This window comes from Argopecten irradians, chromosome 15 (genome assembly GCF_041381155.1).
Source record: "Argopecten irradians isolate NY chromosome 15, Ai_NY, whole genome shotgun sequence".
In the NCBI taxonomy this organism is placed as follows: Eukaryota; Metazoa; Mollusca; class Bivalvia; order Pectinida; family Pectinidae; genus Argopecten; species Argopecten irradians.
In genome coordinates this window covers 1,603,110-1,630,684 of record NC_091148.1, presented here as the reverse complement: position 1 = coordinate 1,630,684, position 27,575 = coordinate 1,603,110, and the positions used below count along the sequence as shown (strand labels likewise).

Sequence of the window (27,575 nt, the reverse complement as noted above, 5' to 3'; positions counted from 1 at the left end):
AGAAACTACCACTTTTATAGACATTGGTGTGTCTCGGCCAGGGGAAAGAACCCAGAGTCTTCCTCATACGATCGAACACTCAACCAAAGACCAAAAGTGAGGCGATGTAAAGGGAGACGTTAGGAAGAAGAAAGTAAGGTAGGAAGAAAGAAAAGATAAGGTCCTAAATTTAGTCGCCTTTTACGATCAAGCAAGTAATCGTACCTGTTGTCCGTAACGATGATTATCACATAATTTTAAGCCAATGAAAACGTTTGTTACACAAAAAATTAATTATCTCCCAATTTCATAAGTCAAACTTTTAATATGAAGTTTTTTTCACGAAATGATTTGTTTGTTTTCATTAGTATGGGGTTCTGTCTATTTGTAACCGGAGATTTCCAAATAATGTTACATATTGTTATTGTAAGATATGAATCAACACATATGTACAATGCAGGACAAAGACATTTTCACATCTTTTATTACTTTCATCTTTTCTTTCCATTCACCATATTAAATAACACATATTTACGTTAATCAACACACACTACCAATCGTTTTATACCTCTATATCATTACCTATTTTGTCTTTGCCTCTTTGTACAGTTATCTCCCTTTCGGGTGGGTATGGATTGTGACGTCATTACCTTGATGGCAAAACAGATGTCGTTTTCCCTAAAAAAATATGACGCTACATTCATGAAAACAAGATGCAACTATCAATATCCACCCACAAGGGCAGATAACTCTGTAATCTGCAAAATAAAGAAAATGTGTCTCTGGCAATTCAGACTGGTGGCGTGTGTCACATGAACACAATATAATATACGATAAACGTAACACAAAAGTAAAGCTCATCATTATCATAACATAATCGGCCAGGAGATGACATCTTACGAAATGTATATTGCATTTACAATTTTGATTGAGTAAATGGAATATTGAGTTATCCAACCTCGCTGTTCAATGGTATTCGGTATGAAATCTTTCTGATACATTACTGAATAATCGTGTAGTTCATTGTTTAATGAAATATTTGGTACAAGATTCAAAGTTGTATTTCATGTACTATGAAGTGGTCTATGTCATACATTGATAACACTTCAACACTTCAACTTAAAGATCAAGATTTTGGAAGTTCTTACCACGACCCAATGTCAAGATGCACTTTCCGCGACCATACAAAATAAATTTGGTAAAGAATGAAAATTTCTGATATTGTGTCGACATTGTGTCGATTTAACCTTAATATTCTCGACTATTTCACACAAATACGACAAATTGAACCGTACTTTTTCACTTACTTTAATTTGCTTTGATATAACAAAATGTATGAAGGCATCAGCCAATTACAGCAAACATTACAAATGTCAGCCAAAATTTCAACCAATAAGATTCTTGTTAAGAAAAAATCAAATCATAAATGTCAGAATCGAGAATATAGGATTGATTTGTTCACTTGACACGTTAAACAATGATGACTAGATAACACATCTTTGATTAAACTCTTCCGGAAACTTTAAATTAATAGTAGATTGATTACTTCATAAGGGACATGCTATCACTTTGATAAATTAAACTATACACTTGTAACTTCATTATTCAATTCTACACTTTTTCTTCTGTTAATTATAAGTTATTGTATTAATTTAAGTCATAGCTTTATGAATTTCAATTCCAATAATACAGACAATCTACAGCAGACTTCTTTGATTGTAATTAAATGAGACATTGAATAAATCATCACAACTATAATAAACTAATTAAATATTGTTTCTGTTACACACTTTCCTAAATAAATGACTTTGGCAACCATTAAAAGAAAATTCAAATATCTCATTTGATATAGCTTTACAAATCTACCATTGCTAATGAAATAAAAACTGTAAAAACCGCATACAATGTATTCGTCTCATATATCAATTTTGCAATGCATCGTAAAGTGGGTTTTGTCTAAATGTTTATTATTGCTTTTAACATCGTAATATTTCAATAAAACTAAGGCTTACCGGAAGTCATAATATTTAAAGTTAAATAAATACATCAAGAGCGGATATTAACGTTATTCTTTACGTTACAAAATGACATGGCAACTTATTGTTAAGAACTAAATCGTATTTAATATGGATAAATACATGAGTTATTGTCTATTACCATAGATGTGCGGTTGTATTTTGTAAAGTTATTATCTATCTGCATATACATTAGAATAAAAGTAATATTGAAAAAAACTACTGCGATCTTTCAGATGTTTCTTTCTATAGAACCCATAATTCGAGCGCAAATGATCACAATATTCGAACGCAAAAGATCACAATATTCGAGCGCAAATAATTACAATATTCGAACGCAGATGATCACAATGTACGAGCGCAAATGATCACAATATTCGAGCACAAATGATCACAATATTCGAGCACAAATGATCAATATATTCGAGCACAAATGATCATAATATTCGAGCACAAATGATCACAATATTCGAGCGCAAATGATCATAATACATGCAATATGAATTATTGTGCTTTAAATACGGTTTGTGAAACATCACTTCCTCAATATTATATAGATTCCTGCTATCATTTCTTTAGTTCGTTTTGAACTACGGTAGAAGTGCGCCAATTTATTAAGTTTTATAAAACTCTAATAAACTACAGAAATAAAAGGAAAAAATAACGAATCAAATAACAACAATGGACCGTGAATAAACTCGTAGTGATTTTTAAACTACCAGAAAATGCTTGTCGTTATAAGTAAGACGATTGTTGTTACTTAATACTACATCTGTTTACACAAGACTTGGGTTTCTCTTGACGAAGTCATTAAGCAGGTCTTTGATGGATTTCAGAACTCCGGGTTCTACACCAGAGCTCTCGGCCATCTTTATGGCTACTCGCAAGCCTTTGAGTAGCCGTCGCTGAACTTCGGGAGACAATTTCTGCCCGTTTTTCCTTTGGTTCTTTACAGTGGATTGTGGGAGTGGATATCGTGGCTGTGACAAGGAAGAAACTGACTCCGCTTTAGAATAGCTTATGGATGAACTCATAGAGGACCCAGAATTATGATCTATCTGATCCGGAGACGTCCCCAGCAGCTTCTCCTTCAACTTATTGATCAACCTCAACAGTGAAGAGGATTTAGACGACATAGGCTGGGCAGAACTCAGAGCACCAGCAGCTCTGTCTGCTCCGTGGGATTCGTGGTATTTTACACCACGAGGCGGGGTGCTGGTTGTTGTAGCTGGTTCCGGTAAAACGTTATGTGTGCTGACGTCCATCCTAGAATTGACTCTCCTTCTCCTTGATCTCCTCCTCGATGCAGTCTTTGCCCTTCTTCTAGCAAGTCTTTCTGCCTTCTTCGCTTCTTCGCGTTGCTTGCGGGCAAGTCGTTCAGCTCGACGTCTTTGTTTTCTTGTCAACTTTTTCATTGGCTTCGTCCTAGCCTTACGTACCCCTGTCCCTTGTTTTTGCAACGCCGGTTTCTGTTTGTCTGTCGTTAAAACATCTAATAATAAATTGGCTGTTTTGATTTCGGTGGGAACAGCGGTAGGAACAGCAGCAGGTTTGGGGTTACCGCCGACGGCAGCATGCGGTAACTTACCTAGTATAGAGTTGCTAGGTGACTGTGGTGCACTTATAACCATGCCCGGTTCGTTGTGGTCGGAAAGCAATGAACCTGTGTTCTTTGTGGTATGAACGGAGACATTTCGCCATCGAGATTTTCTGATAGGAGAAGAGATATTTTGGTTTTTACTAATTTGATTCTCTGATCTGCGTGAATGTCCTTTCTTCTTATCCGTCTTTGTTGATTGTTTCTTTGGACCGTGCTTGGCATCCGGTCCACTAGGTTGTTTGGTAGTCCATTGTGTCATATACAGCGGCGGCGGTGGTGGGTTTGTAAGGGAAAGTGTTTGTTTGGATAGCAGCTGTTGAAGATGGCCTGTGAGTGTCAAACCGCTAATGTCAATTTTCTCGGGAACCTCCGGAGGTGCGTGGTCATACATTGGAGACGTAGTGACAATATTTTGACTATGCACTACAAACTGTCCGGTTGGGGATAGCGTGTTGGTGTTGGCATCCTTACCGCGACCCATGACTAGATCGCGAGTTACCGGCCTTGGACTCAATGTGTGACCGATAGTGAGTGTAACGGACCTTTTAGTGAAGCCCATGGTCTGTTGTTCCTCGGGAGGTGCGTCGTACCCTATACTAATGTCAGCACAGTTCTGGAATTGCTCCTGGGCGCCACAGCCAAGACAACTGTTCCCGTCACGGTCTTTACCCCAGCTGTTTCCTACAAATCACGAAGGATAAATTTTATGGTAATATTGCAGTGTAGAACATGCTTAACTACATTCAAAAGCATTTCAGTATTTTCTTCTTGATATACTGTAAATCAACTTTCTTTTGCAGCTATCAACTTTCGCAATATCCATTTTAATATAAGTTTGAGAAATTCTCCCGAACTTAATCAAATCTTATTATGAAGACAAAGAAAGAATAATTAGGTGCTTGTCGTCAATTTATTGTTTCGATTGGTTAATTGTTTGTTATGCTTTAAACCGGTTCTTTTCTGTTTTGCGTCCTCGTCCATATAGGAATCGTTAGCCTCGTTCACTAAGAAGCCTCAGTAGTGGACGAAGAAAAAAAGGAATGAGAACCTTAGATATGACCTTACTTGTCTTATACTTCCCCTGTAGGTATGACCTTACCTGTCTTATACTTCCACTGTAGGACACACTGACTACAATGGATACCCTTGGGTAGCTCCACCGTCAGCTCTAGCTCCCCGCCCTTAGGAGGGTAGTATTTGAAGCCATCCTTGTCCTTCTTGGCCTCCCGTACTTTCAGCGGGTACTGATCTAAACATTCCTGCTGGACTGGCGCCAATGGGTTGTTATGTGGACAAATCTTAAACTCGAAAAAGCCTTTGTGATAGGCGTTCACTGTCACCGTTACCAGGAGTGACGTAGTGCCCTCTGGATATCGTGCCCCGATTATCCCAAGGCCATACTTTCCTCCGGCCTCGTGCTCGTGCGGGCCGTAGTAGGAATCACCACACGTGCCACATTTCTCGCCTACTTGCTTAAAATACTGTAAAAAAAGAAAGGAGAACAAATGTTATTTAAAATATCTACGAAATGAACGATGGAATAAGATTTTCAAACATTGAGTGAGGTTTAACATCTTTTTAAAATAATTCTTTTTATACGCTTGACAAAAAATGCATTTCATTTCAAGAAAGTTTTTTTCTGGTAATGACGGCTGTTTATACAGGATGTTTACACATGACTGGGTGTGGATTTCCGTATTTACTCGTTATCCTAACATTAAACGTCGCAATCATTACATGTGTCTTCATGTTTGCACTTCAAAATAAGTTCGCAATGATTATCACTCGCTGTTGTAACAGTTGAATGTGAATTCACTTCAATGTAAATGGTGTAAATATTAACTTGTGAAGAGAAACGTTCGTGAATAAATTGGATTGCGAAATATGAAAAGTAAATATGAAAGTTGGCTTACATTAGTTCAAAGGTACAGATATTTCTCACGTTGCTAGCTATGTAAGATAGAGTTGTCCCATGAAAGACAGCAATGTAAGATAAATGTATCTTACATAGCTGTGACGTCACAATTGCCGAACAATCAGATGACGTCATATCTGCCAAAGTTGACGTCATTTTTCTTCTATTTCGATTGATTTGCCGGATTTATTTACCATTTCATTTGTTTAATTTGCATTTCAAACCGTTTTACCTAAGATTTCTTGTTAATATTTATTAATATAAACCAAACTTTGATGAGCTCTTTCGAATGGCGTTCTTATTTTTAAAATCGATCAATTATTTAAGAAGTTAAGATTTTGTCACAAAATGGCTGCCTCATCTTTCGTGCAAGTAACTCGACAAGCAATGTGAGAAAATAACTCTTTCATATGTAAATTATGTAGGATAGAACTATTCCACCCTCGGGTACAGAATTTTGGGTCAGAAACCTTGGCAAGCCTCGGTTCTGACCCAAAATTCTGTACCCTCGGGTGGAATAGTTCTATCCTACATATGTACATATGAAAGAGTCATATATTATTGTGTCCACTTGTACTTTATGTAAACTATAGAAATGTAAATTTCTCTTGGTAAAATATATCGGAGACCTTACAGAATGTACAATGTTACAGGCACTTACAGGCAAACCTCCACACCAGAGGGCGTTGTCATTGTAGTTGATTGGTGAGTCGAACCCGTGTCGCCATAGTGATGACCTCTGTGGGGGCCAGCTGAGGAACCCATGCTGATCGGATACACGAACGTATAGTGTAAGCAGCAGGGTTATCAGGTGAAATTCCAACATGGCTGCTGCAAAAGATTAATTACATAATTAAAAAGGTTATATGACACCTGCTATTAATATGATATTAACACTGCAGATAAAAAACAAATTCAGGTCTAGTATTAAATTAATTGTTAAGTAACTATTTGGAAACATATTTTGTACCAAAACTATACACCACTGGACATTAAACCATGTAAACATATCTAATACTTAAAAAGTCATGAAAAGGTTGCATTTTTTATGAATTTTTACTTACAAAAGTTACGGAAGTACCTAAAAAAGTCAAGATTCCTGGCAGAACATGTAACATGTCCATATTCGCAAAGAACCCTGGTCTAAGTTTTACTTAATTCCAAGATATACTACAAATGACACAATCTTACAAAAAAATTTCAATTTAAACTTCTTTACAGAACAGTATCTACAAATACTGAATTAATGCAAATAAATATGAGCGAGACGGAACGGTGCACATTTTGTGAAGAGGGAAGAGAAACTTTAATGCACTTGTATTGGGAATGTTGTCATGTACAATCATTTTTGTTATCTTTTCTATACCGTTTAAGAACAAAATATCACTTAGAACTGCCTAGGACCCAATTGTTATGTTTCTAGGATTTTGGATAATAAATTCAAAGATGAGGTCAATTTTGTTTCACCAATGATAAAATATTATGTATACATGTGTAAATTGAAAAAGAAAATCCCTACAATTAGGGAGTGGAAAACACGCATTTTTACTAAAGAAATGTAGAAATGTATTGTTTAAACACTTACTCAAATAAGAATCAAATTACTATAAATCAAAAAATGGAACATCATCGATGGACTTTTAGAATTATTATTAAAGTAATGTAATTGGCATCAGTTTATAAAGTCATAACTCATAAAACAATGGCATTAAAATTAAGTTGTTCTTCATTGTTTTTTTTTGTTTTTGGTTTTTTTTTGTTATTAAACTCCAATATTAAAATATATTATGGCTGGTTATGCATGGATGGAATTACATTCTAATTTTTTGTACTAGGTAATATTTTTGCTTAATAATTTCAATTTTTCTTTCATCTCCTAAAAAAAGATGTAGTCGTTTGTAACGCTTCTGATTGACTGAAAACCGTGGCGTAATTCTGTCTCCTCAAAATCTCTCAATTCACAATATGAAATTTAATAACGTTGATTGATTTATTTGGTTAATAAAAATAACAAGTGTACTCTCATATTGGGGGAAAGTGCAGAGACTAAAGATCATTTTTTTTACAATATATATTGTATTGTATGTCCCATTATAACTGTTCGTATCATATTATGAAATCCTGTTCGTTCTGTGTATCTTGATAAAGGGGCAGATCGCCTCGAAATTTTGTCATTTTCTCGTCGAAACGGTTAGAATTACTTCTTTGTCCCATATTTACCATTTGAAGTAATTCGTATCCTACAGACTTACGTTTGATGGGATCCCGTGTCATCTGGAAATCAGTGTTATATTACTTCTTTGACCCTTATTTATTGTTTTAAAATATCATCACTTGATTCTTGTTTTTTTTTATTTTTGATTCTTGTTTTTTTTTATTTTTAAGAAAGCTGAAAAGTGGTAAGCAGATCAGTAAATTAGTTGATTGATTTGTTTACATCTATCTATATTTAAAATCATTCAAATTCTGGAATGATGTTCTATTTCTATTCATTCCTGTACACCAGACATTAACTGTTTTCATTTGAGTATTAAGCTGAATCAGTAATAATAATGAGGAAGTGACCTGTAGACTTATTAATCTCGGAGAGTGCACACGACCCATCAAATAATTAATCAATATTCCTAATTAATTATATTAGCGTTACGCAACAGCAAACACATTCAGTACAGAACATGTGACGTCACATAATTTATATACATTTATATTTCAGAGCTGTGCTTTCACAGAAAAAAAGTATCCTAGAGGTTGAATAATGGAAGATAATGAGTTTTAGACTGATGCTGGTAATTGTAAAGGTCGCACAGAAGTGTTTATATACATAATTTTGATATAAAAATGCTTTATAATAATTTATTTTTGTATTTTTCTCCGTTTAGTCATGCATTGTGATGTCATCTGTTGGTTCAGAGAAAGGTAAAACTGTTTCGGAAGTATAAACGATTACAATTTTGTCTTTATATCTCTGTAATAGTAGTGACAGTTAAGACAAGTTAATAGAATGTGATCTTAATTATGTTATTAATTATCATTTTGATGGATGCCGAACATTACAAACTGTACCGGTAACGTTAGTCAGACTTGATGGAGAACGGCTGTGTGCAGGCTTTAGACTTTGTTAATATATGTCACATTTGATATGATGAAATATTCTAAGAAAATGAACATGTCTGTATGGCTAAGATTTTTCTTATACAACAATCGCTATATATAGGCTAATTTACATTCTGTAAATGACTTTCGTAGACAGCCATGGATGATCATCTTTTCTATTTTTATTTTGCTGTATAACGTCCAATAAACAGCTGAGTTCATGTAAGGACGACCACCCCTGTATAACACCCTATCAACATTATGTAAAATAATCGCTCAGACCATAGAACCAAATTGTGGTCTACAATTTCATTACACACTTTTACACTGATATTAGTAATTGTAAAGGGATTTCTGCGGATATGTTTCATCTGAAGATACTTAAAGCACAAAAAAAAAAACAATTTTACATTACATAATATATGTTTTGTAACTACCGTTTATACGGCATCTAAAACCATTGGAATGATTTCACTGCTTAATTCACCAAGCCTTATGGTTTTCAATTAATCAACGAAGAAAAAATCACATGTCAATTTACGCCCAGTTACGGCACATATATCTTTAACGTCTTATGAGCAGGTGTGAGCATTTCAGAGTAACCTCCCGTGTATACTATTTATTCGATCTGGGTTTTGGGAGACGGTGGTATTTCTGTGTGATGTCTTTTTGTAATTGTGGAAGTTAAGACTTATTTTATAATGTTAACTCACTGCCAGAGACACCAACCAAACGCCCCACCAGGTCGCATTATTGAGTGAAAAATAAGTAATATGGTTTAAAGTGGAAACACCTGTATGGCAATATCGAAACACAAATCAGATGTTTGGGAGTTATGTACAATTGACGAAACGACTTCACAAGTAGTAAACGATTAAAACATGGGAAATTTAAACAGTTTTAGCACTACATAAAGATAAATATAAAATGTGTTGTTGGCCGATCAAGCGTAGCATGGAAGAGAGTATACTATCATATTGATTTAATCATGATTATAAAATGACTAGTTAAAATAACTTTTATAAAAAAATGACACAATATGACTAATTTTATTCAAAGTATCGTAAACGTACATATCTTAGTGGTAGGATATCTTCAGAAATGTTACGCTTAATTATGAAAACGTTAATTAGTTTTCTGTATCAATGACAACGCTGTTTAGTTTTCCGTATCTATGACAACGCTGATTACTTTTCTGTATCTATGACAACGCTAATTAGTTTTCTGTATGTATGACTACGTTCATTAGTTTTCTGTATCTATGACAACGCAAATTAGTTTTCTGTATCTATGAATACGTTAATTAGTTTTCTGTATCAATGACAACGCAAATTAGTTTTCTGTATCTATGACTACGTTAATTAGTTTTCTGTATCAATGACAACGCTGATTAGTTTTCTGTATCTATGACAAAGCTGTTTAGTTTTCCGTATTTATGACAACGCTGATTACTTTTCTGTATCTATGACAACGCTGATTACTTTTCTGTATCTATGACAACGCTGATTACTTTTCTGTATCTATGACAACGCTAATTAGTTTTCTGTATGTATGACTACGTTCATTAGTTTTCTGTATCTATGACAACGCAAATTAGTTTTCTGTATCTATGAATACGTTAATTAGTTTTCTGTATCAATGACAACGCTGATTAGTTTTCTGTATCTATGACAAAGCTGTTTAGTTTTCCGTATCTATGACAACGCTGATTACTTTTCTGTATCTATGACAACGCTGATTACTTTTCTGTATCTATGACAACGCTAATTAGTTTTCTGTATCAATGACAACGCTAATTAGTTTTCTGTACATATTTTACATATACGTTGTGATGATTGCGTTTAATTCATCGATGCGCAATTTAACCAGTGCAAAACCAGCTAATTCTGGTTGCGTATGATTATGGTATATAAAATCATTATATGTAGCAAAGATGTTTTTGTGTATAATACAGGTTGTAATTGTAATAGATCAAAGTAAACTGGAAACATCAATCCGGAGATATTAATCTCATTAATACAGTATAGTCTGATTTATGCAATAAACAGCTTACAAAACACGTTGCTTCATTACAAAAAAAATAAAATGTCAACCACGCGTGACTTCACTTGTTCACTACAGAAAAAAATCATAGAAACTGAATTTCATGTGTATAATTGATCTATTTAAAAGAACAGCAAAGCGAAGGTGATTTTAATTATATCTGCAGTGCTACAATCATCAAAATTATGATAACCAGATTTTGTATCACAGCTGTTCAGTGAAATAATGATATCGTGACTTCAATTGCGAGATCCCCGATTACGTCATCCTCGATACTCCAGGGGTTCCGATCACTTACGATCACTACACCCCTGGACTATCTCATAGTAAAACTAAGGGCAACAGAACAGAGCAGGTAATTATAATTTAGTCCTGTGATGTACATCAAAAGAGCCGTATAACGGAACACTGTGGTTGACTATGTCGCTTTGATGTTAGACGTCGCTCTCTCCGTAGTCTTCAAAGAAAAATCTTTGCCAGCCTGTGATTGGTCAAATGTTTTTCGCTGAACTGCCTTCATTTTCCTATGAAATAGTCCAGGGGTGTAGAGATCGTAAGTGATTGGAACCCCTGGAGTATCGAGGATGCGATTACGTCCACAAAAAGGCATAGTGCGCTGTTAATTTATATACTGTATACGTTTCATTTTTTACTTTTAGATCGACGTCAGTAAACGATTAAGTACATCAAGAGAAAATTATATATACGACACTTCATTATAGTATACAAGCTTTTGACAAAAACATATGCTATTAACATCCATATATATTATAAAATACACATTTATATATATATTTTTTTTTTGCATTTCGACAACCGTGATTCAAACACAAATTTTCCCGATGTGTTCTTTGTTTATCATAGATAAGGATGTTTGTTTCTTATTCAATGTTAATCCAACACTAATGCATGCATCAAGACGTTCGAATTCTTTATCACACAGAATGTTAATTAAGCTAACAAGGACATAATGCAAATAGAAACATATACAATTATGATGAATCTATATTTCACTGGTAACTGCCGCATATGCAGCTTTCTAGAAACTACTTCTGCGAAATTATAGCATATACTTACATTACTTGCCTTGTGGAAATTTGCTATACGTATCCGAAATAATGTGTACGAAATGATGCAATTCACAAGAGTCTTATACGCGTTATATGCATGATTTCATCTGCTCTGAATTATAATGCAAAATAAATGAAAGCTTTAATTAATGAGTCAGGTTTCCTAAGTGCGATTTAAATAACAATGAAGAAATATAATAGAGCTGAGTGGTGTGTCACTTGTTATTTCTAGGCAGGATGCATTATTAAGCAAGATGTTCACGAACTGAATACACAAAGGCTTTGACATTTAAAATTATATTAAATGATTGACATTACAAATTACAATAGCATGTATGAATAAAAATAGTTAAACAGATAATTTATATACGTAGTCTATAAATTTCACTGGTAACTGCATTCGCATAATTAATCAAGAAAATTTCTAGATACTTTTCATGCGAATTTATTCAGACAAAAACATATTATACATCCACTTGCCTTGTGGAAATTTGTTATATATAATTTTTTTTTTATTCGAAATAATGATACGAAACACAAATTTTCCCGAATGTGTTCTTTGTTTATTAGATGAGTTTAACATATTCAATGTTAATTGTCACGCGTTTTCATATTTTTCACTTTTAAGATCGACAGATGTTAAATTTACGGAGTGAGGGTTTGCGATTTTGTCTGATACCGTTTTAAAATGTTTTACATAATAAAACTTTAATGAATATATTCAAGTTTTCTACCATGACACAACAGCCATCAGTGATTACATTTGTGATGATATGGAAAATAGGTTAAGTTGATCAGTAAATCATATGTGAGAGACGTGAAATATACATTAAATATTTGTATACAATTTGCAATTATGTTTAAGATTAATCATTTATCAGATCTGTTCCTGTCACGTCTGACGATGTTTGTATAATCTAAAATATACTGGAGGAAATGATTTAGAAGATTCACGGCAACTGAATACACTAAAGCTTGAAGATAGACATTTAATTTAATAATTAATATGACTTGACATTATAACCCTCACAAAGCATAGACATAAAAAAACAGATACATTTTCTCATATTCGTAGATTTCTAAGAAATGTTTGATTTTAATACATGGACCATATCATGAGAAAGTTAATCAAGAATGTTGAACTTTTCGGCTTGTAAATTTAATTCATTTGGTAACATGAATTATTTGCCCCGATAGTTGTGACTTGGGTTATAACGAATGCATCAGGTTTCTTTTATTACGACATATTATGTACGGAACCATTTTGGGACCAAGTGGTTTAGTGGTTTAAATATTGCTCATCTGGGATGCTTCTATTCTGTCATTATTGGCGGAACGGGTGAAGGGTGGGTTGACTTTATGCTATACAAGTAGTATAAAATCTTTAACTATGTTAAGCATGGCTCACTATTACATTAACTGGGGATACGGAGAGGGGAAATGAAATCGGATCATTTAAAGAACATATGTATCAACAATGGTCTGCAAAATATATTGATAATGAGCGAGAAAGGGAACGAGGGAGGTAACGAGTAAAACGTTTAGTTTACTTGATATTAGTATGGAGATATTTTGGTAATCCTCCTAAAATGGCACACGATTTTATATCAAATAATATTTAAACATACATGATGGGTAAGTGAACTTTTCATTATATATCATATGTAAAATGTATATAACGATGCCTCAATTTGACCTTTAAACTATAACCTCTGACCTTGTGTAATGTCTAGTCGTGAACATTATTAATGATATGCACTATAATGATACACAGATATAGTCGAATCGAATTACTGATTTCCATTATGTATCGCATAATACAATGGATAACGTTTATCGTTTGGAATTTATATTGATGCAATCGTTATAACATAAGCAGAAGGATAGAACTACAGCCGTGTAAATATTTACTTTACACCCAATTATGCTAATTTTAGCATAATTTGCGGTCGATCAAAAGCTGCGAAGAGTAATTGCTGCGAAATGTTTGGGCTTATCAGAGCATCGGAGTTTAAATCTTGAAATGTTACCGTGAAAATGTCGTTAGACATGAAAACACAAAATAAACCTCCGTGAAATGAGCCAATGAATTCACTGGATTATTGAACAAGATATCCCTGCAATATCATTACATTCTGATCTACTGAGTGAATGAAACAAACAGAAGACTAATAGAATGTTACTGACAGTATAACGTATACAATATAATGTTTGTTTTGTAGACATTTCTGTTTCTTGTAGACTGTTTTATGGGTGTTGGTGAAACACATTTTTTTCTATCTATAATGAAATACTTCGAATACTTATGCTACATATATGTATTTACAGAAAAGTTGGAAATGTAGGTTTGTAGGAAATAAAAGAAATATTTTCATGGCTATTCAATTATTCAAATGGAATTTCGAAATATTGCAACTTCCTACTAGGGGAGTGTAAAAATGTAGTTAGGATTGACGCATCACGTTTAAAATGACAAAGGAAAACAAGAAATGTATTTTATTTTGGGTATTTTGATTGTCAAAAAACAAGTGAAATAAGAATGAATGCATGCATGTCTCGTATCTTCAAGTTATTATAATTAAGCCTGTTACATTGGGCTCTGCTTACTACGGATACGCTCTCTTTATAAAATCACTATACACTATACTTAATGTAATTATTGGTTGCGTTGTTAAGTTAATGTGTCATTAAGACAAGAAATCTTAATTTATACAATTAATTCCATGTCATTGAGTGTAATTGCATCAGACATACTATTTATTTGATGTATTTTTAAAACACAATTTAAAACGTTTGTCGTGTTAGTAAGAGGACTTCCATCATGATGTGTATTAAATTCGTCAGTTTGATTTGACAACTAATCAGGTTCAATTAGGACAATTCCACGTGTTGTTGTCTACCAGGCGGACATAAAAACACACTTAACCTCTAGTCTAATAGCGGTCTAGATACCATGCATGTCTACGAAAAAAATGTCGTAGGATCATAAAGTGATGTTTATGGATTATATGGTGTTCATATGGTGTATGATGTTATAAAATCATTAAATGAGATGTATGTACTGATCATGCCATAATGAATGTCATTGAAGGATGCTGAATAAAAACAGAAGTCATATCTGTTTAAGGTACACATACCGTTTGGCTTTCGATTTTTAAAATGTAACTTTAAAAAAGTGTAACTAGTAAACTAGTTTGGTAATTTTGTCTCACATGTTGCATTATCTTATAATGTATTACACGTATTATCACTCCATAGACAATTTCAAATTGATAAAACAAATGCTATTTTTTGATAATGCGTGTCGTCTTGTGTGTTCACGGCCATGTCCTACATGTACATGTAATTACCGAGTCATTGCTGAAAGACTTGCACCAAAAAATCTTGTATTATAAGCACTGATGCACTATTTTCTTTTATTTCATTCGATGACATTAAAATATAGTGACATAAATGTTAATGGTTAGTTTTCAGAATACTTGATGAAATAAAATACGTTTAACCGTACGATTCCATTGATTTTCCATTATTATTCTTAAGCAATACGCAACGTCGATGTCTCTATTGTGACGTCACGATTAATTCGGGTTTTCAATCTATTTTCAGATTTTTTCTTCGTATAGGTATGGAGAAAACAATTAGAAAAAAAAATGATTATTTGGTTTTGTAACTTCACTTAGACCATAAATACATGTTCTAACACTGTAATACATTATTATTGATAAACTTTTATATATTTTTTCGGAAACCTAGTAGGTCTTTAAATTGATAAATATATTTGCTAAACTGGTAAATATAAGTATTTTTCATTAAATAATTATAAGTTTAGCTTACATAAATTGTTTTCCTGTAGGTGTTTTCTGAATAAAATCTCATTAAAGATGCTCCACCGCCGACAAAGCATAAATGATATTCATCAGTTGAACAATAATTGGTGTTTCGTCGTGTATGTATATATGTCTAATTAACACAAAATATAACATAAAATAATTTGTTTCGCCTTTGATGCATGCGCAGTCAGTACTTCAGTTCATATAGAATATAGTGCCACGGACTGTTTTCGGGGTGCAATTAATTGTTTTTGATATTTTCAACTTGAAATAAAATAAGAAGCTCAAATTTTTCAATGGAGGTAATGGTATTAACTAAGTAATTTATGTAACTGAAGAAAAATACTAAATCGTCTGCTCCTGTTTTTGATGGTGATCTTTAAAATCATTGATCATTCAACTACACATCTGTCGTAATCATAACAATTACGTGTATTTGCATTTTAATATGTTTTCCTGGCCATGTCCCATTTTTTGCGAGAAGCAGGCTCAATTTTATTATAAATGCGTGACTATGGGTTTTTTAGGTTAAAAGTGCCTTTAATTAAACAAACATAATAACTAAAACAAATGGAGGATATTATGTAAATGATGTTTGATTACTTCCGTAATTAGAATAAAACCTTCGACAGACATCCCCCAGCTGATAGTTATTAACGGGTAATTAATTGTATATTACGCATGTTTACACTAAAATAAACAATTGTTAAATAGCTTGAAACATAAATTAAATAGCATTGTTTTTATAAATTATTCAAATATGCATCTTGATAAAATGATTGTCAAATAATTGTTTGTTATTTTTTGCTGAAAGTCCTATCAACAGCGAGGATTATTAAAGACGTGTCAGGTAGATGAAAGGCGGAGTAAGCGGAGAAAAATCACCAAAGTTCATTTAGTGCCAGGCCACTAACAGATGAAGGTTTGGAACTCACTACTGTAAGTTTTAGGGCGAGTGGTAATGTAATACCTAATACAGCGCCATCGCGATCAAAATCACACCAGAACCGATCCTTGGTGATCTACAAATAAAAACCCAGTTTAGGTAGAAAGTCTATAACATTAGATAATCTACGTTAGTAGGAAGAACAGTTGTTAAGATACTTTTTAGGATTTCATGAATCGTCGGATAATCCTCGGTGTTATACTGCAGCTTATGAATTGCTCCCATCCAATCTTAAAGGGGTTGTAGGACTAAATACGTTTATAAGAAAAATAATTTATTAACAAATTGACTTTAATTATGGGATAAGTTACTAGATGTTTAAAATTTGAATTAGATTGGTCACATCTAAGCGGAATGGAGGCCATTTTTTATTATTATTTCGTTAAGTTTAGGCGTATTATTGTCAGAGGACAGTAGATATATGTTTGTTAGTGCCTAATGCTAGACAACTAAGGCATAAATTATTCAAGAAGATTCAATTAAAAACCTTAACACGTTTGATGAAAGTTAATTAAGATGAGAAATTAGCATACTTTAAACTAGTAACTTTAGATTGGGGTGTCTGGAATAGGACAATAGTGTCAGGCACAAATGTACAACTACTGTCCGGCCGAGTCCTTCCGACTAAATGTTACTACCACAGATGTCATGACTGACATCGAATTGCCAGATTGATACGCTTCTGTGACGTTTATTAAACCAGTACATATACTAATATATATCTTCTCCAATCAATGAAAAGAAAATATCAGATAAGGAAAGATACAGGAATACGTTACGTGAGGAATTTTATAGGTACAGTCCCATGGTCGGTGGTTTTTCTCTTGATACTATTACTTTTCGTAACCCACTAAACCAGGAAGTCCTTAAATGATCCTTACTGTTAATAGGACGTTAAACCAAGCACACTAAACCAAACTACCGGTCTGAGCTGTTGTGGTTGGTTTGTCAGTCTGTAATCGAGAGTTTGGATAGAGGTCATTAGGCCACAGGTGTATTTATATAGACTACCGGATATTGTCTAACATTATCGTACGATTTTCATGTTGTTATTCTAATAAAACGTCATTTCTCTATCTTAATCATAAATTCCTTTCAAATATTAATGCAAGATTGCAACTTTAGAAACCAAAATCGTGTTTGTGGTTTTTCCGTTGCATGAAATGATAATTTATAGAGTAAAAGTCACTGATGTCACACTTGACAAATATGTATTAGATGTTAACTAATGCATATTTAATAATGATGGCCATCACTAAAACTGACTGGCGTACCTACACGTTTCGATAGTATTACACCGAAATACGTACCGACACGTGACGAGTATAACGGTATTAGTTTAGCGGAATTGACCAGTCAAATTGATCTTACAATGTAAATATTAGGGACTTTTTTTCCTAAAACAAAGGAATGATTATCGTGTTGATTTACTTTATATATTAACTAGAATGCTCTCTAAATTAACAGTGAAGTGGATAATAATGGGAGTACACTCATTAACCTATCTACCATAAAGTAAAAGACATTGTATTATTCACTTTTAATCCATAAAAATGACATTTATTACTAATACTGTAACTATCAAGCAACCACAAGTGATTTCTTACGAAATGGTAACATGATAGCAAAATAACAAGCCAGTGGAAGTCTTTGTTTCAAGCAATATTAAGTTGCCATTCAAAATAATACTCAACGTAAAACAGGTTTCATTTCCAATGTTTTCAGTGATTTTGAATTAACTGTAATTGACTTTGTAAAGTGATACAGAACGAAATTTTAAAAAATGGTCCAGTATATAAAGTGATTTTATCTCGAAATCTATAAACATGTATTTGATATTGACAGTAGACTTAAAGATAATTGTACTTTTCATTGTATTTGGATAACTAGTTAGTAATACTTGACAGTCAGCTGCCGTTGAGTTGAGATATAAAATGTACCTGACACCTTATGTACTTGTCAGACGTCAGATCATCGACTCAGTCCGCCATTGGACACGTTAATTCAGAAAATATTCCTGTTGTTAAAGTTGTCCGCTGAGAGAAACAACGAATGTGTATACAAGTACATGTAAATGAAAGGGTTTTCGTGTCGTAGCTTCATGATAATGTGTCATAAATTTTAATAGCCTATTCAGATGAAAAAAATATGCAAATATATAATCTAAACAGACCAACACAAACGTGTTAATTGTTGTAAATAGAAATGTATAATTCTTCTAGATCTTTCTTTACACATCTGTCAACACAAACAAAGCACAAACTACCGCACTCAATTTAAACATACGCTTCATCTATAGCACTCAATTATCGACAGATACATTTGAAGAAAACAAACGCTGCATCATTCGCTCTAGTTTAGCACTCAAACAAACCTGATCTCATATCAGGACCAGATTATTTGTTTTTAGTATACCTAGGTTACCGGATAGTACAGGTTTTGATAAGTATAAATTAAGAAGAAAATATCCATGCAACGCCAGCGTTAACATAATTCGACAAGGGCCGGTAAATTTGGGTCTACAATGTACATTCAATCTCTCCTTTTCTTTAACAGGTTCAAATGTAACATCCATTACTCATGGCTTTAATGAGGACTGTTTCAGACAGACATTGCCGTGTATACAGGAGTGTGGCACAGACAAGCAATTAAAACATGCATGCATGCTCATTAAGATGACAAATGCTTAATAAGTGTTGTATGAATTTTATTTGATCTGGTTTGTTTATCGCTTTTAAACAGAACGAGACATACAGACACGTGTTACTGTAACATAGAATTGCTTTCCTGGTAAAGTTTCATTTTAGGAAAAGTCAATTGGGATTAAACTAGACATCAATATATAATGTAATTTCTGTAAGTTTGGCAAGTATTTTTGCCATCGTATATTGAAATTTATAATTAAAAAGGAATAAGTAATAAATCATAAAGCTTTCAAAAGAGTCATCAGAATCAATTTGATTTGATCAAGATTTACATCGCTAACTGACTAAAAGAATTATCAAGTATTATTCTGAATATAATTATTGAGTTTCATGTGTGCAGCAGTAATGTCCAGCTTTTCAAATTCTATGTCAAGATAGTACGTTTTCTACTATAGACGATCACTATCTATGTACATCACCATCTAATGTAACGAATGAACATCATTCTCAATTTATCAGTTTTGATATTCATTTCAAATGAATGTTATCTATAATAAGGATTTATATTCCAATACATTATGTGATCGAGTTGATGGTGAAACACGATAGTTTTGATTTGAAACTATGATACTGCCCGTACTATAGTAGTATAGACTAGAGTTGGTCCCTTAGTCACTGAGGACGAACATCAGTTACTCATTGTAATAATACAGGCTTTGATTAGCACTGCCAACCGAGAAAACTGCATAAAGCTTATAAATTAAGTCAATGCCGTACACATTTCATCTGTCTATTGGCTTTACTGGGTTTTTTACTGACCGGGGTCATAAATATATATGCACATGTAATAGATGTTTTGTAGTGAGCTGCAATGCTGTAGCTCAAACAACATTTAGACAGATAATGGTGTCGTCTTTAGAAGGTATTGTAGGCCATATTTTCATTCTACTTTTTGGTGTGATTTAATCTACGCTACTGATACCAGGTTTTATTCAAGGTCCCACAAGAATATTATGGTGAACCATGAGAGAACATTTTAATATACTTTAATAATTATTTTTTCTTTGTTTTCATACTATATCTGGTTTTCGGATTGGCCATTTTTTCGCTTACCACTATGAAAAAGATTATTCGAGAATGACGCGGAAACCCGACGTGACAGTGACGCCATAATAGAAACATTGACGTTGCGAACGTGGAAAATCGATGAAATCGTGTGTGTAAAGTAACCTATTTTATCAAGTTGTCTGGAAAATTAATCTTAAGCATTGAATACAGTAATTATTAATTTCATCGGGTTATGAAATCAATTTTGTAGTTATAAAATTTCTTTCATACCCCGATGAAATTGAAAAATAGTGACATCAATGTTAAATGAACAGCAGACCTGTATGATGACAAAAAAAAACATAGAAAAAGGCCAGCTACCGAAAGAGCGCGAACACCGTACGTGCGACAGATCAGCTCAAATGACCCAACAACAAAACAATTGAATCCCCGATACTACAGGGGTAATTATCACTGTCGGCATATCAACCTCAGGACTGTGTCATAGTGGAACTAAAGGCATTTCGGTAGAGAAAACTGACCAATCACATATTTTCAGGGATTCAATTTGAAGATCACAGAGACGCCCAACTTCAAAGCTACACAGTGTACCACTATTCATTTTTTTATGTTCGAAATACCTAACTACCTGGCTTATCTCTTGTCGTATACAGAGACTTCAGTTGACATATTATGGGGTGGATATATTGACAGTGATAGTAACCCCTGGGATATCGAGAATACGCTGCCCGATGACAATAGAGGTTAGAAACAACAATATAAATAAAACTGAAAGTGAAAGTAGAATATATGTAGATTCATGTCCATTTCGGTGTAAATATATATACAAAGAGATCAAAGAAAACATTAAAAGTATAAACAATATAATGGTCACGAATTTAGAAAACAATAATAAAATATTAAATGTAATGATAGAGGTAGAATTTCTATACTATTGTAACGGAAGAATATGAGAGGTTAATCTGTTGTTATATGTTTTGATGTTGTTGTTTGACCTTGTGAATTGGATGTATTGTGTAAACTATTGTAGGATGTTGATCACATTTTCCATATTGTACTTACTGTTGTGAATTGTACTTACTGTGTAAACTATCTGTAGGATGTTGATCACATTTTCCATATTGTACTTACTGTGTAAACTATCTGTAGGATGTTGATCACATTTTCCATATTGTACTTACTGTGTAAACTATCTGTAGGATGTTGATCACATTTTCCATATTGTACTTACTGTGTAAACTATCTGTAGGATGTTGATCACATTTTCCATATTGTACTTACTGTGTAAACTATTTGTAGGATGTTGATCATATTTTCCATATTGTACTTACTGTGTAAACTATTGTAGGATGTTGATCACATTTTCCATATTGTACTTACTGTGTAAACTATTGTAGGATATTGATTACATTCCCCCATATTGTACTTACTGTGTAAACTATTGTAGGATGTTGATTACATTTCCCCATATTGTACTTACTGTGTAAACTATTGTAGGATATTGATCACATTCCCCCATATTATACTTACTGTGTAATCTATTGTAAGATGTTGATCACATTTTCCATATTGTACTTACTGTGTAAACTATCTGTAGGATGTTAATCACATTCCCCTATATTGTACTTACTGTGTAAACTATTTGTAGGATGTTGATCACATTTTCCATATTGTACTTACTGTGTAATCTATCTGTAGGGTGTTGTCTGTGTTAACTGTATTAAGTGGTGCTGAAATAAAACACGATTTCGACGTTAGTGATCTTGTGAGATAATGCAGCAACCAAGATTCAAAGGATGACACAAATGCCTTTTGATATAATTGCATATTAAGTCGCAGACTCTCGTGAATTTCTTTAAAGTCTCAAAAGTAAATCGCAAATCATGCAGTCCATGTTGTTTGGTAAATGAGAAAGGATGTTTTGTCTTTTAGGTATTTGAGTTTGTTGACATCAGCGTTAAATGAGTAAATTATTGAAAACAAATATGGAAACTAGTCTGTATGTGTGTTATGTAACACTGTTGCATGTTGTTGTTGTATTCCTTGTAATAATTGATATTTTTGCCCGGTATATGGTGCTATTTCATTGGCACATACCATCACAAAGATAATGAACAACACACCCCACCTAGTCACAGAGACAGTTATACCGCATTTGCTTTTACTGAACAATAAGAAGAAGTAAAAGCTACCACTATAAGCTATAATGCGTCTATCCCACAAATGCAATCTAATGTGATTTAATTATTAATTTGAAACGAAACGGACCTGCATGAATAAATCACGTTAAACGGACCACGTATTAATTGACGATCATTTTTACTTCGAAATGTTGGTGGGTTTTTTTTGCCCTAACCAACATTTTCACATTCAAAGCAGACATAAAACTCATAACTCGAAGTTTATGTATTACAGTCTGTACTACCTGGCCAGAGTGTCACTGTATCATTGTTTTACATCATTTTGATAGTAAATTAATTTCCTTTCCTGTTTCTCGTCCATTTGATATGAACCATGATAAAGGACGTTGAGTATTTAACTGTGTTTTATATAATTTCTCGAGAGTACTTTAGCCTTGAAATAAACCGTGAATATAATTAGCCGGCCACGTTGACAGAAGCACTAGTCATGTTGGTTCACGACATGTAACACTTGTGATAGAGTGACAGTAACGATCCACAGAAATAATGTATACAATGACAACAATAAACATTTCATTAGTCGTGTTAAAGCGACAGTCTAAAAATAGACTTCGGCACGCGCTTATTAAATTTGACCATCATGTGTTGTGTTTACAACCTGGTGTGATATATTTGATATGAACGATAATTTTAATGATAGTATAATGGTTATGGATGGAAAGTATCAAATGTACATACACTCACATTGGTATACATAGCAAAATTGTCTTGTAAGTGTAATATACGGTGTAGTTGGTGATATTGGCGGGGTTGATAATTTCGTGCTTTTGTTAGACATTTTCATTGTCACGGAAGTATGATTAGCGGGATATTTAGAAATGTGTTATCAGTTATACCCTAAGGGCCAAAATTTTTGAAAATTATTAAAATTTATTTTTCTAATTGTTAGTCCAAATCGCGATTTTTGTTACCCGCGAAATTATCGTAGACTATTAAAAAAAAAAAACAAAAAAAACAACAACCAGGTTTTCGCTTCTTGACTATTCGTGATGTCTAGAGTAAAAGTATTGGTAAGGTCTTAATCGAAACCTCGACATGGATCACACTTATAAATAAAGGGACATGGATCTATCTATGTTTTGATGGTGGCCGACCAGGTTCTCTTCTGTTAATATTATTTATTTGATGGTAAAGAAATCTAGCGATAGAGGAACCCTGGGTTACTTTCTCTGATATCTTCAGCCTGTTATCAAATCTTGTTTTAAATAAGTTGAAATCCGTCTTTGCATATTAGGGCACATAGAGTTATTTTCCTTGCAGGTATCGATTGTAACTTCATTATTTTGTGATTACAATTTACGTCGTTTTCTTCGAAAAGTATGACGTAACGCTCACAAAACCATGACGTCACAATCAATACCTACCCGCAAGGGCGGATAACTCTGTAATATGAAAATACACACTACTTGAAAAGAGGATGACCTGTCATCTGAAAATGAAGGATGAAAGGATAGATCTATTACTGTGATCAAGGTAAGGTCCCCAGACCAGCATTGTCTCTATTATCCCCTGTTTAATCTAAATGAGTTGACATACTTTCCAGGTTTTGTCATTAAAGACTCGCAGACTGTCGTCGAACACTGTCAGATTTATTCAGCACATGTTTTTACATACGGGTACTTTCCGTGTTACTTCACTCAAGCACAATACAACATAAGTGAACCTAACGATATTACTTCACTCAAGTAAGGGTATTACTTCAATCGAACCTATTACCAACAACATACAGTTACAGGAATATTTATATAGCATCTCATATTACGTAACGAGACGGTGTTAGCACTGTGGGACTAGTATTACGACAGTCCACCTGCTAAAAAACCCAGATGATGTTCCGCCGGTACGTGTCAGTGATTTATATATGTACCTATTAATTACCCTGTCTTTGGAGGTGTCGTGTTGATGTTACATACATGTATATTCATGTAACACATTAAAAAACATTGTATAATATATTTACCTATACTATTATAAGGATACACAGATGGTCTCTGTTCCCTGAGCAAATGACGTGTTGGCGACATAGCGGACACATTCTATAGCACCGAAACACACCGTACATTTACATAAAGATTACCATTGTACAACATCAGACGAATAATACAAGGGAAACCTACTGCTTTTGGAAGCACTCTATTCTACATGGACACATATGTTCAAGTCATTATTAACCATTACGGTAAAATGTGATAATGCAAGTTATAATATTTTCATACGAAGACATTCTGTTTAATCGCAGGGCAACCATTTACAATAAGAAGATGATTTTGTTACGACCTCTCTTTGATAATTTAGTCTTTACATCAACTTTTTTCTCTTTTTGTTTAGGGGGAGGGCTAAGATTGTTTTTTTTTTATATCTATGCTCTTTACAACCGTTTATTATTAGAAGAACATTTGTTTCGGGATTTTCTGTTTAGGCCTTTAATATAGAGCTTATATATAAGTCAGTATTATAACACTCCTCGATACTGTTGCAATATTTCTATAAAACTCTTTACCTTCGCGAGATACTTATCTTCACGTCATTTCGAGATACAAGCTCAAATGCAAACTCAACTATTTCGCAATCGCATATGAAAACACGATTGTCAGTAAGAAATCTTGATATCGAATTGATGTAGTCGTACACATGCAGAATCTGAGTCGTCGACAACACAACTTCATACACTTTGCGTCCATTGTTATCATTACAAGAGGAACTTAAAACATGAAATGCACCCATGTTTTCATAAAGACATTTCTTAGTATAATACCTAATAATTGTTTTGACTATGTTGCGTATTTAGTTTATTATTCCTACTTTATATTAGTGGTATATGGTATCCACATTGCCTGGTCTACACGGAAGGGTCCAGTACTCTGATCTATACGGAAGGGTCCAGTACTCTGATCTACACGGAAGGGTCCAGTACTCTGATCTACACGGAAGGGTCCAGTACTCTGATCTATACGGAAGGGTCCAGTACTCTGATCTACACGGAAGGGTCCAGTACTCTGATCTACACGGAAGGGTCCAGTACTCTGATCTACACGGAAGGGTCCAGTACTCTGATCTACACGGAAGGGTCCAGTACTCTGATCTATACGGAAGGGTCCAGTACTCTGATCTACACGGAAGGGTCCAGTACTCTGATCTACACGGAAGGGTCCAGTACTCTGATCTACACGGAAGGGTCCAGTACTCTGATCTACACGGAAGGGTCCAGTACTCTGATCTACACGGAAGGGTCCAGTACTCTGATCTATACGGAAGGGTCCAGTACTCTGATCTACACGGAAGGGTCCAGTACTCTGATCTATACGGAAGGGTCCAGTACTCTGATCTACACGGAAGGGTCCAGTACTCTGATCTACACGGAAGGGTCCAGTACTCTGATCTACACGGAAGGGTCCAGTACTCTGATCTACACGGAAGGGTCCAGTACTCTGATCTACACGGAAGGGTCCAGTACTCTGATCTACACGGAAGGGTCCAGTACTCTGATCTACACGGAAGGGTCCAGTACTCTGATCTACACGGAAGGGTCCAGTACTCTGATCTACACGGAAGGGTCCAGTACTCTGATCTACACGGAAGGGTCCAGTACTCTGACCAGGTTTAGAGATGACAATGATTATGTGACAAGACGTCGCCTTATTGTAATTCGTATTAACGTCACAGGGACGTATTAAAATGTCCTTAGTTACACATACCTACTCACCCCCATAGCTTACATGGGGCGATAGTGCTATGGTGTAATTAATCTGGTCTTAGATATAGTTCCTGACTAACTCGTGTCTCTAGGTGTAAGAGATGAAGGCGTCCGACCAACTGGGCCCTATAACTGTCTAGCATTGTGTCACAATAACTGACGTACAGCTAAAACCAATTATTATTATCTATGTACATCGTTATCGGTTAAATTATGCAATTCCAATTTTATTATATTACTAAGATGTAGTGAATTGTTGTTAATATGTTATAGATGATCCACTGCTGACAAATGGTAATTTTTCACTATTAAAAACAGGAGCAGACGATTAAGTATTTTTCTTCAGTTACAAAAGATACTTAAATTACACCATTACCACCATTGAAAAGTTTGAGCTTCTAATTTTACTTAAAGTTTAAAATATAAAAAATAATTAATTGCATCCCGAAAAAATTCAGTGGCACTATATTCTATGTGGAATGAAGTACTGATTGCTCATGCACCAAAGGCAAAATAGATATTTTATATTTTTTGTGTGTGTTAATTAGACATATATATACGATTAAACACCAATTATTGTTCAAATGATGAGTATCATGTATGCTCTGTCGGCGGTGGAGCATCTTAAACAAATAGTCATAAGTGTTGTTTCATTAACCCATACCGATTACAACTAAACATTTTGTTTCATTTGTGAGAAGATGGAATAAATGTCCAATCCACAAATAGTAAAGGAAGACAAGCTAAGCTGCAACTCGTAAGATGTTCCAACCATATCAGGATTGTGATCTCTTTTCCTTAAATAATTGACTTGCTTTAGAGGACGCTATCGTGTTGATTACCGATACGTATACCATTCCAAAAAAATTGAATGTCATAGCGTTTGATTTCAACAATCGTTTAATTGTTTTGGGTTTAGAAACTTTGTTACTAAATTAATATGTACAACGGTGAAATGCTTGATAGATTGAATGATATATAAAAAAAATGAAAAATGTTATTAAAATGGATATGTCAAAAAACACTGGATATTTTTATACCGGTTGTACTAGAGTATGAAACTTAACCCCTGAAACTGATTGTGTTAAGACAACGATATGATGGGAAATATGCAAGCTAATGGAAATGCTTACCTTACATGACAGAACCTGTCTCACATGATGCGTGGTAGCTCCCTTAGCACTAGTAGTGATTCACAGGTAAACTGGCATATTAACTTATATAGGGCAATGTCATCTTTAATTAATTCCGAAAAGACACGGGAACAGCCGAAGTCGTCCGAGATCAACTTTGAATAACTTAATATTTATCTGAATATGTTTGGGTTTTCATTGCTTAATATCAGACAGGTAAGGATGTGTATCACACAGAAGAAAGCGTTTGTCAGGAAATGATCTCATTATCAGAAATGTAATGTCTCCCGTGGACACAGTCTTTCATAAATCATGTAGTTGTTTAGTAATATCCGTGATCGAA

The 27,575-nt window shown here is 34.0% G+C and overlaps 2 protein-coding genes across 2 annotated transcripts; both read right to left on the bottom strand.

The window, feature by feature from the left end:
- Positions 1 to 427: 427 nt before the first annotated feature.
- LOC138309692 (uncharacterized) lies at positions 428 to 27,275 on the bottom strand. The gene is made up of 4 exons (XM_069250911.1): positions 27,233 to 27,275; positions 6,171 to 6,340; positions 4,694 to 5,075; positions 428 to 4,275 (listed from the first exon to the last, which is right to left on the bottom strand). The coding sequence occupies exons 2-4, from the start codon at positions 6,333 to 6,335 to the stop codon at positions 2,771 to 2,773; spliced, it is 2,052 nt and encodes a 683-aa protein (XP_069107012.1). The 5' UTR covers positions 6,336 to 6,340; positions 27,233 to 27,275; the 3' UTR covers positions 428 to 2,770.
- On the bottom strand, positions 25,204 to 26,114 carry LOC138309604 (uncharacterized). Its single transcript, XM_069250827.1, has 2 exons — positions 26,109 to 26,114; positions 25,204 to 25,995 (listed from the first exon to the last, which is right to left on the bottom strand). The coding sequence occupies exons 1-2, from the start codon at positions 26,112 to 26,114 to the stop codon at positions 25,204 to 25,206; spliced, it is 798 nt and encodes a 265-aa protein (XP_069106928.1).
- Positions 27,276 to 27,575: the final 300 nt, after the last annotated feature.

Bases quoted from the DNA above. Each gene is read 5' to 3' on its own strand.
- LOC138309692 (XM_069250911.1), bottom strand. From the start codon at position 6,335: ATGTTGGAATTTCACCTGATAACCCTGCTGCTTACACTATACGTTCGT. The intron at 5,076-6,170 runs GTAAGTGCCTGT...CTTTTTTTACAG, and splicing joins TCTGGTGTGGAGGTTTGCCT to TATTTTAAGCAAGTAGGCGA. The intron at 4,276-4,693 runs GTAAGGTCATAC...CGTGATTTGTAG, and splicing joins ACAGTGGAAGTATAAGACAG to GAAACAGCTGGGGTAAAGAC.